Source organism: Marmota monax, unplaced genomic scaffold, assembly GCF_021218885.2.
Source record: "Marmota monax isolate L192 unplaced genomic scaffold, Marmota_monax_Labrador192_F-V1.1 WCK01_AAM20220418_F8-fsc00021, whole genome shotgun sequence".
NCBI classification, from domain to species: Eukaryota; Metazoa; Chordata; class Mammalia; order Rodentia; family Sciuridae; genus Marmota; species Marmota monax.
In genome coordinates, this window is record NW_026695228.1 from 19,139,735 (window position 1) to 19,153,165 (window position 13,431).

Below are 13,431 nucleotides of genomic sequence, written 5' to 3' on the forward strand. Positions count from 1 at the left end.
TTAAAATAAAATGGCCTCTATGTATATGTGCCCATGTGTGTGCAATCACATGCTAAGAATGGATGGAAACCCAGAGCCTCATGTGTGCAAAGCACATAATCTACAACTGAGGTAGAGTGGTAAAGTATTCAAAGTATTTAATATATTCCAGCACCCCACCTCTTAATTTAATAAATCCCAAATGCAACATGTTTCTCAAACCTATTCTCCATAAGACAGAACAGAAATTAAAGAGATAGGAATGAGACAAAAGGAAGAACAGGGAAAAGACAACTTTATGTGAAAACCTTGTGCTAAAGTTCCTCAGACCTTCATTCCCCAAGCAGTTCTCTCTTTCCAGGCCTATCACTCCAAGATTTCTGAGAATTCTATAAATGTTCACTCACAATTACTAGAAATTCAACCACTTGTGAAAACTGCCCCATGTTCACTAATTAGCCCACTAATACATGTATTTTTTAGAATATATTGCACAAAGGAAGATACAAAACAGTATAGGGTACTTTCCCAACACTACCTTTTGATCAGATAATGAAAAAGATATCAACCTAAGAATCCTGAATTTGCCAGATCACCATGACCATCTTGAGCTCACCAGATTGATGTTATCCTCACATATAGATGACACTTATGCCCACCCCTTACCCAGTTTCCTTTAAAAGAATGTGAGATTCCCCAAGTGTCTCTCATTAGTGAGGTGGCCCATGTTCTCCCTTGAATGTGTACTCTCCTTACTTTTCTAAATAAATCTCGGTGCCTCAATATCTGATGGATTGAGAAATTCTTTTCTATGCCATTTGTCCATGTCCAACTTTGGACCATGTTGACCTAAGTTGAAGTCCCCTTCTCTGGGACCCTCTTGGACCCCACATTCTGGTATAACACAAAATCTTACCATATGAAATGGCATTCTATCCTTCTCTTGTTGGTAAACAGTTTTGACCTTATCCTTGAAGTTATCCTTGACCTCTGAATTTCACACATTTGATTCATTAGAAAACTGGCAGAATTGACTTTGAAACTGTCCCCCAGAATCTATTTCTTCTGGGTCTCTACTGACTAGGAAGTCTCAACAAGTTTGCAGTCAAGGCACTGGCCATGGCTGTGCTCATCTGAAGAGTTGCCTGGCAAGATCTGCCTGCCATCAAGATGGCTTATTTACACGGCCATGGGCTGAAAGTATCAGTTCCTCTTCCATGTATACTTCTCCTTATCAAATGGCTTTCCCCATGGTGAATAAATTTAGGAGTGACAAAAATGGAAACTGCAATGTCTTCTGTGATCTATCAATCACACACACCAAGCCTAGTTTAATGTGGAGACGGCTATATAAGGTTGTGAATACCAGGAGGCAGGGACCATTGGGAGCCATCTTGATGGCTGGGCACCACACTTGACTTTCAGGAAATTAAATTCTACTGTGTTATCTCCCACTTAGAACTGGGAATCACCCTTGCTGGCTCCTATTCTTCCTGGCTGGAATTAGTAATTAAAAAGTACTCACAAAGACGGCCTGGCCAAAATGGTTTTACCAATGACTTCTATCATAAATTCAAACAACTAAAACCAATTATTCACAATATCTTCCAAAAAATATAAGAGGAGAAAGCACTTTCCGACTCATTCTGAGAACAGTATTACCTACACAAAACTAGACAAAGACATCACAAGAAAACTACACACTATGTCTTTGAATATGGCTTCAAAAATCCTCAAGGGTTTATATATGGAACCCATTTTTAAAAATTCTACAACATGACCAAGAGGTATATATCTCAGAAGTACAATAATGGTTTACTATCCAAAATCAAAATGTATCATCAGAATAAAAAATAAAAACATGATCACCTTACCAGATGCAGAAAATCTATTTGACAAAATCAATACCCTCTCATGATAAAACACTCAATAAAGTTGGGTATGGTGGTACACACCTATAATCCCAGCAACTTGGAAAGCTAAGACAGGAAGATTGCAAGTTTGAGGCCAACCTCAGCAACTCAGCAAGGCCCTCAGCAACTTAGCAAGATCCTGTCTCAAAATAAAAATAAAAATATTTAAAACACAAAAGGGGACCGCGCCCAGTGGTGCATGCCTGTAGAACCAGTGGCTTGAGAGACTGAGACAGGAGGATTGCAAGTTCAAAGCTAGCCTCAGCAACATTGAGGTGCTAGGCAACTCAGACCCTGTCTCTAGATAAAATATAAAATATAAAATAGGGCTCAGTGGTCAAGTGTTCCTGAGTTCAGCCCCCACCCCCCCCAAAAAAAAAAACAATAATAGGGAAGGAAAGAAGGAAATTTTCTTAACCTGATCAAGGGTACCTACAAAACACACACAGATTGGAGACTGGATGCTATGTCTCTATACTGTGGCTCTTCCTACAATCACATATCCATGATAATTTATAAATTAGGCACAATAGAGACTGACAATAATAAGTTATGGGATGGAACAATCATAATAATATAGTATAATAAAAATGTTAAAATGTGTGAATTACTTATTTTTGAAATGTTCCATTTGATATTTTCAGACTGCAGTTGACTGCAGGTAGCTAAAACTGTAGGTAAGCAGGGGCTACTCTAGTTCTGTAAATGACATGGTTTTGCCTTTAAAAAATGCTAAGGAATTCCTGAAAAACTATTAGACCTGATAAATGAGTTCAGCAAGATTGAAAGATATAAGAACAACAAACAAAAAATCAATTATATTTCTACACCCTTGCAATGAAGAATCTGAAAATGAAATTAAGGAAACAAATCCACTCACAGCATCGGACAGAATGAAATACCAAGAATAAATTTAACCAATCTCATACACTCAAAACTACAAAATACTGTAATGTAAATGAAAAATAAACAAATGGAAAAACTTTAAATGCTCGTGAATAGAAGACTTAATATTGTCAAGAGGGCAATACTCCCTAATTAATCCACAGATTCAGCACATTTTCTCTTAGAATTCCAGCCAATTTCTTTGTAGAAATTGACAATATGATTCTATGGAATTACAAAGGGCTGAGTGTATCAAACAATCATGGGAAAAGAACAAAGGAAACTCACAATTGCAAAACTTACCAAAAAGCGGCAGTAAAGTACACTCACAACTTTCAAGGGGGATTGGTGCCAGGACATGTGGCCCCATACCAAAATCCGTGGATGCTCAAGTCCCTCATATAAAATGGCACAGAAGTTTCATATAGCCTATACACATCCTTTTGCAAATTTTCAATCATCTCTACATTACTCATAATACCTTCTAAATGTAAATGCTATGTAAATAATCATTATAATGAGTTGCTTAGAGAATAATGATAACTTGAAAATGTCTGACATGTTCAGTATAGATGTAATTTTTTTCTCTCTGAATATTATCATTAATTGTTGGTTGAATCCTTGGATGTAGAACCTGTGGGTATGCAGGGCAAACTATACTGACACAAAAATCATGAAATAGAACTCAACGTTGCGAAACAAAACCAAATACCTACAATTAACAGATTTTCAACAAAGGTGCAAAAACCATTCAATGGAGAAAGACCAGTCTTTTCAAAAAATGGAAGCGGGACAATGGCTATCCACATGAAAAAGAATGAATCTCCTACCTCTGATCATATACAAAAATCTACATAAAAGGGATCAAAGACTTAAACATAACAACACAAACTAACATTTTAAGAACAAAACACAGTGATAAACCTTCATAAACCTAGTTTTGAAAATAGACTGATGACATAAAAAACACAAGTAACACAAAGAAAAATGAATAAACTGGGTTTCATAAAAATAAAAAAAGTTATGCATCAAAGGATATTACCCAGAAAGTTAGAAGACCACCCACATAATGGGAGATACAATTTCATACCCACTAGGTTAGCTATAATTTTTTATAAAGGGAAATAAGTGTTGGTCAGAATGTGGAAGAATTACAAACCTCACACATTACTGGTGTAAAATGTGGCAGTCACTTTGGAAAACAGTCTGGCAAATAACCTAAGCTCTCAATCAGGCTGAAATCAAGGTAGCAATGTTACTCCTGCAAAGCCCTTTTACAATTCATGTCTCCTACCACTTCTAGTTTTGGGCAACTACAGATCTGCTTTTCCATATTTTTTCTTATTTGAATTTTATAGAAATTAGTATTAATCATTTTGCTCTTCATCAAACAAGGATAATAATATGTATTTGACAGAGTGAGGTAAGAAACCCAGATAATATGTATAAAGGCTCCAGCACGGTGCCTGGCACAAAACAGGCACTATTATTACTGTAATAATTCCTTCTAGAAGAATTAAAAGTTTCTAAGACACTGCTGATCCTTTAGTTTCTAATGTATATGCATTTCAGATATTTATTCAAAACAGGTTCTGAAAAGGAGAGAATTGTAGGGCATTAAGTATCTCTGAAGAAAAGACAAACAGTACATAAAGGGTCAACTGATGTTTAGGGGAAATTATTCTAGTTGAATTCTAGTTGAATACAAATACAAAGAAATTATATGTAGGCTATAATGTTTTACTTGAGTGGTGGTTGCCACTTTGTTCTTGTATTTATCATAGCTCACATTTAGCAGTCACATATGAGCTCCTGCTTACCAGTCTGGATAGGATTCACCACTTGCTCAGGCTGGAAGCAAAAGTTTGTATTTTCTGGCCAGTTCTGGCTGTTCTGATATTCCTGGTAGGCCATTTTCTCTTCGAGGAATTCAGTTGGAGACCCTTAACATACAGACACAAAGCAAATTACTAGAGAAGAGTTTCTGTAAATTACTATAGGAAGTACAATACGACACAATCACATTTGGCTAACGGCTTTGAGAAAATATTTTTAAATTTAAAAATAGAAAGAAAGCCAGGCATGGTGACACACACCTGTAATCACAGCTACTCAGAAGGTTCAGGCAGGAGGATCCCAAGTCCCCTTTCTCAAAATAAAAAATTAAAGGGTTGGGGATGTAGCTCAGTGAACAGCCCTGGGTTCAATCCCTAACACAGCCAAAATAAATAAATTAATTGAGTAAGTAAGTATTGGAAGCCTAAGATTGTTTTCTGTGGGAAGGAGGAGTGTTTTTGGGGATTGAACTCAGGGTCACTTAACCACTGAGCCACCTCCCCAGCCCTTTTTTGTATTTTATTTAGAGACAGGGTCTCACTGAGTTGCTTAACACCTTGCTTTTGCTGAGGCTGGCTTTGAACTCGAGATCCTCCTGGCTCAGCCTCTCAAACCACTGGGACTACAGGCATGAGCCACAATGCCTGGCTTACAAGTGTCTTTTTTAAAGATGGAAACTGATCATCATACTCCATCGATAAACATTTACAATGAATTTAGAGACATTCTTAATAAATAACCAAAGTACAAAATAAGTATGCCTTTTCTTAAGATACAACTTAAGATCAGGGAGAAAAGAAAAATGAAGGAATATATTTCTGATATATTGTCTATCAACTGAAATGGCTAAGGAGACTTAAAGATCATGCAGTGTGGTCCTGCATATTTATGTCTAAGAACCTCCAGAAGGTTTAAATGCATCATCTCCATTCCATCAAAGTCCCCCTTTACCCACTGCCTCCTTTTGTTCTCTCTTCAAGTGTTATGTCTTTTTTTGTCCCTCCTTCAGCAGCAAGAGAGCAAACTTCAAATAGCATTTCAATCTAAGTTCCACAGGTTAACTGTGTGCTTTAATTTTCTATAATACTAATGTAATTACTATTTCAGCAAACATATAGGGCCAATTTTTTATAGGTCACATTTATTTTTAGAAAATGCAAAGAAGAAATCTCAAGGCTGACTGAAACAACAGAGTCAGGCACTGGGTAAAATTCTTAGGAGAAACAAGAATGAATCCACCGGTGATTAGGCAGCTCTAAGTTAACGGGCCCAAGAAATGTAAAACAATTCTTAAAAATGTGGATTAGGGCTTTGCATCCAAGTTTTCCTTAAATTTACATCCTTTTAATACTTTTTTACAAATACAATATCTTTACTTTGTTTATTCTTATGTGGTGCTGAGAACTGAACCCAGTGCCTCACACGTGCTAGGCAAGTGCTCTACCACTGAGCCACAACCTCAGACCCCTTTAATACTTAGTCTCTTTTCATATCTGTTGTTTTCTAATGAAGAACAAAATTGGGATTGTTCATGGGAAATTAAAAAAAATTTTTTAATAGAAAAATAAGAAATATCAATAATAATTACCTAATTTTATTCTAAATGGTTGGCAGGCTGCTTCTTTATGAACAATATTTATGCTGCTCATAGTTTATATGCTACTAACAAAGAAGAAATTAGTGACGACTTCTATTTCATACTCCCGCTACTTTCCTTATCTGCTTTAGAACACTGGAGTAGAAAGGACCCAAAGGAGTAAACCCATACCACATTTGCCCCAATAATTCATTTATGTATTTAAATATTTTGAATCAGGCACTGGTGAAAAAGCAGCAAAAATGAAGAAAAACCCTGCTGTCATGGAGTTCAGATCACCACCATCACCACCATCATTATATTGTGCTTATACACTATGGAAGAACTGGTATTTGTGTAGTTGAGGGTTTCAGACATGCCTGATGATGCAAGTCTCTGTAAGCCTCAGTTTTCATATCTAATACCTGCTTTACCTACTTCATAAAGGTTGAAAGGGGATATGTTAAAGTACTCAGAAAATTGTGACAAACATGGTAAAATTATTGCTAATCCTACCATTAGTATGGATTATAGGGGATAAGCATCTACAATAGCAGGTACTAAGTGCTGCTACTGGGGTTTAAAGAATGGTCACATGATATGGTCATGGAATGATCTAGAAATACTTCCTGTAGATCAGAACATAGCTGAACCTGAAAAGACAATTAGAAGGCTATGTACATTGAGCTGAGAGTCTGTGGAAGACACACAGTAGGAAAGACATTGAGCATAGCAAATTATCTGTTTTTAAGGCCATGGGCATAAAAGGGAAAATAAGGAACATACCATTTTGGCTGGAACACACAATAGTTCTTCATAAAGGGCAGCTAGAGGATGACTAGTGCTTCACAGGCCAAACAGAGTGGAACCCAAGGTTTGTCTATCTGCATTCCCTAAAAGAGAACCAGCCCATCTCTCTCCAGGTGGTCTTAGTGTTGTGGATCATGGTATTTTGCATCCTTATCCAAAAGAATGTACTTGTGATACAAGCAGGCCCAAAGTCCTTTGCAGAAATTTGAACCATAAAGATATATTTGGGCTGCCAGTGGCTATCTTTCCCACTGTTTTTTCTTTTTTCTTTTTTGACGGGGGAGGGGGCAGTAACTGGGGATTGACCCCAGGGTACTTTACCAGTGGGCTTCATCCCCAACTCTTTTTGTTTTTTTATTTTGTCATGGGATCTTGCTAAGTTGCTTAGAGCATCACTAAGTTGCTGACACTGGTCTCAAACTTGTAATTCTCTGGAATCATTGGGATTTCAGGCATATGGGTGTACTGCTATACCCAACAGAACCACAGTTTTTAATGAGAAAAGTGAGTATATTTTCCTCAGACCTTCTGGAGAAGGAACATGCAGGTCTGGTATTCAGATGTCAAAGTAAGTCTGCAGATTTCTACTTTCCAGAGTGGTGCTGTAGCTTAGTGGCTCTCTCTAAGGGGCCACATTCAAAATAGCCAGCCTCCAGCTATCAGTACCATTAATGAACAGGTTTGACAGAGGCTCATTCCCATATCTTCATTCAACGATGATGACCTAGATTTCATTCTTAAAATTTCATTCTTAGCAAAGGCAGGCAAAGTAGTTTATGATAACGATAGCCTTCAGAATAAATATGGGGTTTTTTTTTTGAATACCACAATTGTACTCTGCTCAGAGTCTATTTCAAGGAAAGAATAAAAAATGTAATTCTAAACAAGAAGCAATTTACACAATACAATGGAAACAACCCTTACTTTCACCATCAGTCATCCTTAGATACATTGGTTTTCCTATGAAAGCAGAAGTGAGTGGGGTGGGGTGGCGCATGACTGTAATACCAGCTACTCAGGAGGCTGAGAAAGGAGGATCAAAAGTTTGAGACCAGTCCTGGGAATTCAGAGAGATCTTTTTTTCTCAAAATGGAAAACGAAAAAAGCGGGGCTGGGGATATAGTCAGTTGGTAGAGTGGCTTACCTTGCATACACAAGGCCCTGGGCTCAATCCCCAGCATGCATGAATGAATGAATGAATCAATGAATGAATAAATAGGGGCTGGGGATGCAGCTCAGTGGTATACTGCCCATGTTCAATCATCATTACCATAAAAATGAACAAATGAATGAATGAATGAGTGAATGAAAGTAACTTTGGAGTTGACATGGGCTAACTCCTATTTCCATTAAATTGAAGGCATTTACAGAAAGGCAAATGGCTAAAAGTTTGAAATACTCATTAATCAAATAACATATCTATGAATCAAAGCCAGGACTAATTCCATAAGAAAACATTGGTTATCAAGTGCAATACAGACCAATGGATTTTAAAATAACATACTACAAAAAGTACACTGAGGCTTGATGCAGTGGCCCACATTTATAATCCCAGCAACTCAGGAAGCTAAGGTAAGTGGATCACAAGAGCAATGCCAGCCTCAGCAATTTAGCAAGATCCTAAGCAAAATTCAGTGAGGACCTGTCTCAAAATTAAAAAGGGTTGGGGATGTAGCCTACTGGTAAAGTGTCCCTGGATTCAATCCCCAGTACATTCTCTCCTTTCATAGATCAAAAAAAAGTTCACTGATAGGGTTTCAAATTCTACATTGCAAATAACCTGTAATAAAACTAGCACCTGTCCAGTTTTATTGTCACATCAGAGAATATCCATAATTACCTTTAAAAAAATACCAAAACATTTCTCCTCCTAAACTGCATGTATCAGTCAATCCAAACAACATATTGTAACACAACTGCAGAAGCAATTTTCAAATATGAGAATCCAGCAGTGATCTACTAAATTACACACTAAAGAGTTTTAGAAAAATGTAAAACACTACTACTCTTATTACTATTCTCTCTGGTGGTGGTACTGGGATTGAACCCAGAGGAGAGCTCTACCATTAAGCTATATCCCCAGCACCTTTTATACTTGTGATCTGCTTCAGTCTCCTGAGTTGCTGGATTTACAGGCATGGGGGGAGGAGGGGGAGAAGAAAGAAGAAGGAGGAAGAAGGAGGAGGAAGAAGAGGGGGGAGGAGGGGGAGAGGAGGGGGGGAGGAGAAAGAAAACTTAAATTGAGGCAGAAGATTAAGTTCTAGTACTAGCTCTTTGGAGAGACCTTAGTTAATCTGTTTAATCCCTCTGAACACGTAAGGGATACCTTAAATTATTACTGCAGAGATAAGACAAAAGTGACAAGGAAAACTGATATACATCTGTATCTATGTTACAGAACAAAAAATAAATCAATTGTGTTATCAACTAGTGATTTTAGAAAAGCAAAAGTTCTTCCTATATTCTTTCAAGTTTTCTGCAAATTTGAAATTATTTCAAATTAAAATAAAAATACTTCTATTTTCTAAAAATATAAAAAAGTGACAGGAGGAAGATAACTCCTGGTTTAGGGCTGTAGCTCAGTGGTAAAGCACTTGCCTTGCATGTGTGAGGCACTGGGTTCGATCCTCAGCACCACATAAAAATAAATAAATAAAATAAAGGTATTGTATACATGTACTATAACAACAACAAAGAAAGCTAATTCCTTTCTAATCCTCAACCAAATCTACTTTTTATAATTAGAATTTAGTACTGATACTAAGGTATCTTTGTCCACTTTGCAGACACACAAACAAAAATAAACAACAACAAAAAATCACTAACCTTTCCTAATTTGAAATTAACAGGATTTTATATCACTAAGATAGTTGAAAAAATGAGTTCAGAGCCCTAATACTTAAAAACACAGGCACTGAAGCAGTCTCCAGCAGGAAGGAGATGAGGCCTTAGGATTATCAATTTCTTTTTCACTGTCAAACAACCCAGCATGTTTGTCTTTGAAATGTTCTAAAATACCACACAGCATGCCTCTTTTGCTTCAACCAGAATTTCTGCCAGATGCTTTCCAGAGTAGATGTAGTTGAAGGATGCCACCATGAGGCAGAGGTGTTTACCTGTGAACACCACCCTAATTGACTCCCATGATGACTGATTCACTATCATATTGGCACACTATTTCTATTTCTAAAAATTGTCTTGGTCCTTTACTGTCTGGTAAGCATGACGACTGGGTGCCAACCATCCCTTCTCCATCTTCATATTCCCTCCATCTAAAATATAACCTGTCCTTTTATAGAAAATGATATTCTTCAATTGCTTTTTTCTCTACCACAAACTTATCTACATCTGACCCCTTCATTACTTCTTTTCTTCCTATTTATAAAGAAAGGTATAACCCTCCCCCCATCTTTATTTCTTTAATCTGAAAAAAATGCTAAACAAGAGAATATGTAAAAAACATATTATTCTCCTTTCCAAGGACAATATTCCCTTTAATATCACAATTACCATTCAGTCCTCCAAATTCCTGGATTTGCTTTTCCCCTACCCCCTTCTCTCTTCACTTCTCTGCCAGTGGCTAGGAACACAGTTAAATCTCTGACACTTTCAAAAACCACAAACAAAATCCAAACAGTATTAAAGAAAAAAAAAATCCCTTATGGATTAAAAGAAATTTAATTTGTTTTTGATTTTGAGATGGGTGTCTTGTTGTGTTGCCCAGTTTGGACTCCAATTCTCTGGGCTCACATAATCCTCTTACTTCGGCCTCTCAAGTAGCTGGGAGTACAGGCCTATACCACCATACCTGGCTGAAATTTAGATTCTTAATTTGAATAAACTAGTTTTTCTTTTTTATTTATTTTTTACAGGCAAGATCTTATTATGTTCACCAGGCTGGCTGAGAACTTTCAAGATCAAGAGATCCTCCTGCCTCAAGCCTCGTAAGCAGTTGGGACAAGAGGTATGTACCACCATGACCAATTAAACCAGTTTGTTTATTTATTTGTTTTTGGTGCTGGGGATCAAACCCATGACTTTAGCAAGTGTTCTACCACTGAGCTATGTCACCAGCCACCTAAATATCACTTTAAAAACAAAACAATATACCTGAGGAAAGTATTGGTAATTTCAATAGTGATATTATGGTATTTGATATTATAGAATTGGTGTGTATGTTAATGGTACTACAATTATGTTTCTTAAATGAATTTTTTTAGAGCACAAACAGATACAAAGATCAAATGATATGCCGCCTGGGATTTACTTCAAAAAAATATGCAGGGGGCCGAGGATGTAGCTCAGTTGTAGAACAGTTGCTTAGCGTGTGCAAGGCCAATGATTCAATCCTTGGTACAGGATGAAAGGTAATGGGGAGGAGCAAGGGCAGGTTAAGGATGTGAGTGAGGATGGATGAAATCAGATTGACCACAGAAACCAAACTATGTACTAGAGTCTCTCTTCCTCTAATCTGACTCGCCTATTTTTAACATAAAACATGTTCATGTTGCCTGTCACCTAGCAGGTACCTGTAAATGGCTGTTGAATGAACAAATGCTTGTAATTTGGAGGAAGAACATTTCTGGAGATAAAAATACAGACTGGTATTCTTCCAGGTTTTTCATATAGATACAACCTATAAATGAAGACTATTTTTTGTAATACTTTTATTCCATTGACTTTATTCACATATTTTTGCTGAATACTAAAATATTATAATTGAGATGGGTGTGGTGGCACAACCTGTAATCACAGTGGGTTGGGAGGCTGAGGCAGGAGGATTGCAAATTTAAAGCCTGCCTCAGCAATTTAGAAAGGCTCTAAGCAACTTAGTGAGACCCTGTCTCAAAAGAAAGAAAGAAAGATAGATAGATAGATAAATAGATAGATAGATAGATAGATAGAGCTGAGGATAAAGCTCAGTAGGTAAGTACTCCTGGGTTCAATCCCCAGCACCCCCCAAAATAAATAAATTCGGGGCTGGGGTTGTGGCTCAGTGGTAGAGCACTCGACTAGCATGCATGAGGCACTGGGTTCGATCCTCAGCACCACATAAAAGTAAAATGAAGATATGGTGCCCACCTAAAACTTAAGAATAAACATTTAAAAACAAATAAATGTGCATATATGTACATATGCATAAAATAAATATGTAATAAACGTATATGCTTTTTCTAAACATCCACCACTATAACACAATAGAAATATTAAACTAGATTACTCAAAGGCTTAAATTCAGACAGAGCAGGTCAAGACACTTGAGAATAAAAGAACCAGTATTAATAATTAGGTCAAGACAGAAGACAAAATAAACCAGGACTACATATATATGACATAAGGTATAGCTACTCTGATTAGAGGAATATAGAAGCTAGGCTAGGCTCTTTTTTTTTTTTTTCAGAATAACTAGATATAAAATAATCCCATAATGTCAATAACTCATAATTAACATAACTCAAAATGAATCAATTTCTATTTTCATGTTCTGTTAAACAAGTTATATGTATGGAAACATTTAAATTATGAAAGTAGTTAATATGTTCTAGGTTTAAAGTCAGAAAAATTGTTTATTAGTAGCCACAATTAAGTTCAATAGTGGGCTGGGTGCAGTGATGCACATCTGTAATCTCTTGAGACCAGGGAGGCTGAGGCAGGAGGATCACAAGTTCAAGGGCTGCCTGGGCAAGGCAGTCAGACCCTGGTTCAAAATTTTTAAAAATTAAAAAGTACTGAGGATGTAGTTCAGTAATAAAAGTGCCCCTAGGTTCACTCCCCAGTACCACCAAAAATAAATAAAACAAAATAAATTCAACTGCTTAGAAACCACAAAAGGATACCAAACTGCATTCTTGTCCATGCCCATAATTAATGGCTTCTATTCACTTTATCAATTTATTCCATGCAAGTACAGTTATTGACATTACAGCTCTAAAATGATGAAAAATCACTTTCAAAGTAGGGCAAATTACTTAAGCATATTTAATATTCTCATTATAAAAGATTATTGGGACACTTAAATATACAATAATCAAGAAGGAAACTAATGTCCAAAAATTTACTCTTTTCCTGTTTCTGATTTTCTCAGATTCCGAAGGCTTTCTTCACACTCTGATAAGAAGTTTGTTAGCAGCTGGGCTTGGGGGAACATACCTGTAATCTCAGTGACTTGGGAGGCTGAAGCAGAAAGACTGCAAATTCAAAGTCAGAATGGGCAACTTAGTGAGGCCCTCAGAAACTCAGGGAGAACATGCCTCAATATAAGAAATAAATGGACTGGGGATGTAGTTTAGTGATAACGTGCCTCTGGATTCAATCCCCAGTACAAAAAAAGAGAAGACTGCCAGCAAATGAAGTGGGTCCTTGAAGGGTCTTGGTTTCCCACCCTCTTCATATCCCTCTGCCTCCTGACATGGAGCTAGATATGTGGACTGA

At 36.9% G+C, this 13,431-nt stretch overlaps 1 protein-coding gene across 15 annotated transcripts in view; it reads right to left on the reverse strand.

Annotated features, from left to right (window-relative positions):
* Map4 (microtubule associated protein 4) overlaps window positions 1–13,431 on the reverse strand; it is a 169,938-nt gene that overhangs the window by 54,930 nt on the left and 101,577 nt on the right. For 12 of the 15 annotated variants that reach the window (XM_046436419.1, XM_046436409.2, XM_046436413.2 and 9 more), the window contains one exon: window positions 4,598–4,720. The exons of the other annotated variants lie outside the window; for them this stretch is intronic. In XM_046436419.1, the coding sequence (XP_046292375.1) occupies window positions 4,598–4,720 (123 nt within the window). The remainder of the gene's footprint in view (window positions 1–4,597; window positions 4,721–13,431) is intronic. 15 annotated transcript variants of the gene reach the window in all.